We start from the raw sequence: 4,350 nt of genomic DNA, 5'->3' as shown, positions 1-4,350 counted from the left end.
CCCCCGCACACAAAGCCAAGTAGAAAARGCAGCTGCTATTTACAGTGTCCGCACCGGCTCCAGAACTGCTAAGAATGTAACATGGGGACTAAAAAACCAGGGCGAGGTACCGAGGCTTGTGGAGTCTGGGAGAAGGTGTCGCGAGGGCGCGCAGCCCCGCAGCGCTGCAGGACCGAGAAGGGCTCGGTCAGTTGCTCCCTGCAAGCAGTCGCCCACGGCTGAAACGGCAACCGGCTTCTGGAGCAGGCTGCACTGCCGCGGAGAGGAACTGCGGCGACTGAGAAAACCTGAGATGTAGGGCACCTGAACGTCTGCGAACCAACGTCAGAGGAGAAAGCGTTTGGCAGAACACGACTACGTGTACGGCTTACACAGGTTGTGCGCAGGGCAACGCGGAGGCCGGGCAGCAGCGGGGCTGCAGCCTCCCAGGGGCTGCGGGGCAGCAGGAGTGCCGCAGCTGCGCCCGCGTTGGGCTGCCCCCGGAGCGCTGCTGGCCGCGCASGGCAGCACCAGCCTCCGCCAGCAGCTCCCCTGCACCCGGAGCCTCGCCGGGGCTCCCCRAGGAGGGAGGGCGCCCGGCGAGGACAGCGCCAGGCGAGGCAGGGCGAGCCCTTGGCGGCAGCGGCGCCGCAGGGGCCCCGGTTGCTGGAGGCCGCGCGGCGCCGTCCCCATCTCGCTACATGTCCTCCACGCTCCACTTGTAGGCCACCTCCTGAAGCGCCCGCTTGTCGGCGATGCGCGCGAAGCGCTGCTGCTCGAACCCGTTGGACCTGCGAAGGGAGGGCGAGAGGGGCCCGCGCGGGCGGGCAGGACGGGAGCTGTGAGCGGGCAGGGGCCGCGCAGGCCCCAGCAGGACCTCCCCCCAGCAGCGGCATTCCCGAGCGGAGCCGCGGGAGCTGTATGCGGGCACGGCAGCCTCGCGCCGTGCTGCCCCGGCCCTGGGAGCAGCCGCCTGCCAGCGCCACGTGGCCGAGAGCTGCTCCCCCGAGGAGCGGGCACCCCCGCACGGGCACCGCGCCAAAGCCCTTCCCTTCTCCTGTGAACGTAGCGGAGCCTTTACCTGTCCACCCCATCCCAGCGATGGCCAGGCCAGATGTTGAACCTGTTGAGCGGAGGCGGTGGTCCCTTGTACCGAGGTTTCTCTGGAGAGGAAACAGCCGCAAAGGCGGTTACTGCTGCCCTGCTAGGCCCGTGGCCGCAGCACCATCCACCGACGGGGGCGGCCAGGGGCAGCGTGCAAGGCATTGCTCAGGGAACCGCAGCTCTGAGCAGAGAGCTGGAACACCACTTAACGCAATCTAGCGTAGGGAACAGCCCAGGCCGCTGCTCGCAGCGCTAAGAGGCACCCTGGGCAGGCAGGAGCAACAGGCCCGCGCTGGCAAATGCGCTGCTGCTCTCGCTGCCGACAGGACTCCCGTGGCACTAGGCTGYTGCGCCAGCGCTGCGCTGGGCACCCCGCAGCAGCTCTGCTCCCCAGGGCCTTCAAGCGCAGCACAGTGCCTCCATGGCCCAACCTTTCTTGTCCTTGCTCTCCTCAGCCTTCCTCTTCTTGATGAACTCCGCCATGGGGTCCCCTTCTCTCTCCCGCTCCCGCAGCATGCGGTCCAGGTCCTCGTCGTCAATGTAGCGCGCCAAGGGCTTCTCCATCTCCTTGAGGGCGTCTTCCACRTTCTGCTGCTGCTGCCGCCCCTGAGCCAACCTGCAAAGGGGCCGTGGAGGGAGCTCGGAGAGCTCCAGGGCTGAGGGGCGCCCCGGGCCTGCGCTGTGCTGCGCCGTGCGGCGGGCACCCTTACCCTCTGCCCCAGCGGGCATACTGCTCGTCCCTCTCGGCTTTCGCTTCATCGCGCAGCCTCTGCTCCAGCCGCTCCTGCACGAGGTCCCTCTTGCGGCCAGACTTGTCCCGGAAGACGGTCTCGGAGTGCTGGGATTCCTCTGCGGAGGGCACACGCTCCGAGTCGGGCGTTTGGGGACATGGCCCAGGCCGCAGGCGGTGCAAGGGCTGCCTGCAAGCGCTCTAAGCTGCCAAGCCGGTGCCGGGCTCTGGACGAGCTCAGCTGGCAGCGCCACCAGGCAAGAGCTCAGCTCCGGTCCGAGCTGCTGGCCCAGGCAGCCGCCCTGGCAGGCCGAGCTCCTGGGGATCAGCCTGCCTCTGCGGATGAGGCTCTGAAAGCTCCACGCAGGAACGCTGCGCTGCGGGGGTGCCGCACGCTACGCGCAGGGATGCTGGGGCACGCGTAGGCGCCGCTGCACAGGGATGCCCTCCGGCAGCACCGAGGCCGTGCCGCACGCGGCCTCCAGCGGCGGCTGCGGGCGCGAGGCACGGCGGCCTCGGTGGGCCCCTACCTTCCAAGGGCTTGTTGCTCTTCTCGTGTCTCCTGAGCTCCTGCTGCTCCCTGCGCAGCACGTCTGCYGGCACCAGGCCCGACTTCACCCCCGATGCCATCGCGTTTGCCTGCCAACCAAACAGGAAAAGCGTATTTATTACTGATTGAGAGCTGCCGAGTGCCCCAGAGGCGTAACGGGGAAGTGTCCCGTGCTCGGAAAACGGGTCTCAGGCTGAGTCGAGAGAGCTGCTGCCTTCCCACGTCCACCCCCCGCTTCTCACTGGGAGCAGACAGAGTGGCGCAGCCGCASCCAGGAAGGACACCAAAGCAATTTCTGCCCAGGACACAGCAGACGGTGTTCCCCCCGAGTTCCCCCAGCACCTGCRGGAAGCAGTGCACGGATCTAAGGGCAAGAGCAAATGGGCACCTTGTTGGCGGAGCCCTCGGTGCCGCGGTGGCGAGGCGGCGAGGGCCGAGGAGGACTCCGCGGGCCGCGCGGCTCCTTCGCGCTCGGCGGCGACGTGTCGGAGTGGGCAGCGCTGCTGCGGCTCGTGCCGGGAGCCCCGCGCCCCGGGGAGCTGCGATGTGACGGACGCTGCCTGCGACTGCCCCGCTGCGGAGAGGCGTCCGAGTCGGAGGCGTTGCGGGAACTGCGGCGCGGAGACGAGGAGCCCGAGCCGTGTCTGGCGCGCCGCGGCGGCGACGGAACCTGCCCGAGCTGCCCGGGGCCTGGAGAGGCGCCTGCGGGGAGACACGGGCGCGTTAAAACCCCCGCTGCAGCCTGCGGAGCGCCTACGTACAGCGCTGCTTGAGGCAGCCCCTGCAAAACGCGGGAGCTTGAAAGACCTGTAGGGAAAGGACACAGATGGGGACAGCGCTTTGGGGCCTCCCTTCCTGCCGAACGTCGCTTAAGGGGGGGTTTACCTTAGTGTTCTTCCTGTGCAGGCTTTCAAAGTGCACCTACCTCACGTCCTAGGCAGGGCCTAAGCACAAGCGCAGCCGCGGGGCTGTGCAGCTCAGCAGCAGCCGGGCGCGCGGGCCGCAGGGAGCACAGGGCGGCTCCCGGCACACACTCACCTCTGCTCCTGCCCGGCCTCCTCTTCCGCGGCRGCGACAGCTCGAGCTCAGAATCGTGTCTGCTTCTCCGAGGAGGGGACAGGTCAGGAGTGGCCTCCCGCCTGTGACGCGACGGGGCCTTGTCAGCGACGCCGGCCTTGCCGGGAGCTGCCTCCCCCCGGCCCCGGCCTGGCAGCGACTCGTCCGCGGGCCGGCCGGCCCTTCTGCCCGCCGCTGAACTGCCTCTCCTGGGAGAGAGCTCAGGGCAGTCGTGGCGCGGCCGCCGCGGCGGGGATAAGTCAGGGGAGTCGTGGCGCTGCCGCCGGGGAGGAGCCGCCTCCGGAGAGTCGTGCCGTGGCCTCCGTGGTGGAGACAGGTCGGGGGAATCGTGGCGCTTCCTTCTAGGTGGAGACAGGTCGGGGGAATCGTGGTGCTGGCGCTGCACGGGACACGGCTCCGGAGAGTCGTGTCGTTTCCTTCGAGGGGGAGACAGGTCGGGCGAGTCGTGGCGCTGCCGGCGCGGAGGGGACGGCTCCGGAGAGTCGTGCCGTGCCCTCCGTGGCGGGGACAAGTCGGGCGAGTCGTGGCGCTGGCCCTGCCGCGCCGGGGACGGCTCGGGGGAGTCGTGGCGCGGCCGCCTCGGCGGCGACTCGTCCACGGAGTCGTGGCGCTTCCTGGGAGGTGACGGAAAGCGGCACATGAGGCTCGCGCTCTCYCTGCTGGTGCCAACTCCAGCCCAAACCCAAAAGCCTAGGAGGATCCCTTCAACCACCAACAAGAGGGAAAGATCACAGCAGCTTAGCAGCTTCGTGCGCATGAGGTAAGACTCGTACGGCAGCGGTGCGTGACAGCATGCCCCGCCACCCTGCCGTGCCGCAGGCCACCCTGCAGCCCGCCGGCGCCCAGCCTTCGCTGCGGCCCAGGGAGCAGGGGGGCTGCGCGTGCAGCGCGCGGGCCCAGCCGCCGCGGC

At 69.2% G+C, this 4,350-nt stretch overlaps 2 protein-coding genes across 2 annotated transcripts in view; both read right to left on the bottom strand.

Moving 5' to 3' along the window:
* Positions 1–658: 658 nt before the first annotated feature.
* BUD13 (BUD13 homolog) lies at positions 659–4,126 on the bottom strand. The gene is made up of 7 exons (XM_026040297.1): positions 3,402–4,126; positions 2,752–3,065; positions 2,344–2,452; positions 1,794–1,932; positions 1,515–1,699; positions 1,061–1,142; positions 659–770 (listed from the first exon to the last, which is right to left on the bottom strand). Exons 1-7 carry the CDS (start codon positions 4,078–4,080, stop codon positions 677–679), a joined length of 1,602 nt encoding a protein of 533 aa, XP_025896082.1. The 5' UTR covers positions 4,081–4,126; the 3' UTR covers positions 659–676.
* Positions 4,127–4,130: 4 nt separating this feature from the next.
* Positions 4,131–4,350, bottom strand: part of ZPR1 (ZPR1 zinc finger) — a 5,098-nt gene continuing 4,878 nt past the window's right edge. Inside the window, exon 10 of the mRNA XM_026040296.1 lies at positions 4,131–4,142. Coding sequence (XP_025896081.1) covers positions 4,131–4,142 — 12 coding nt within the window. The remainder of the gene's footprint in view (positions 4,143–4,350) is intronic.

Source organism: Nothoprocta perdicaria, unplaced genomic scaffold, assembly GCF_003342845.1.
Source record: "Nothoprocta perdicaria isolate Ctin4 unplaced genomic scaffold, notPer1 scaffold_252, whole genome shotgun sequence".
Taxonomy (NCBI): Eukaryota; Metazoa; Chordata; class Aves; order Tinamiformes; family Tinamidae; genus Nothoprocta; species Nothoprocta perdicaria.
This window is presented reverse-complemented; position numbering and strand designations above follow the sequence as displayed.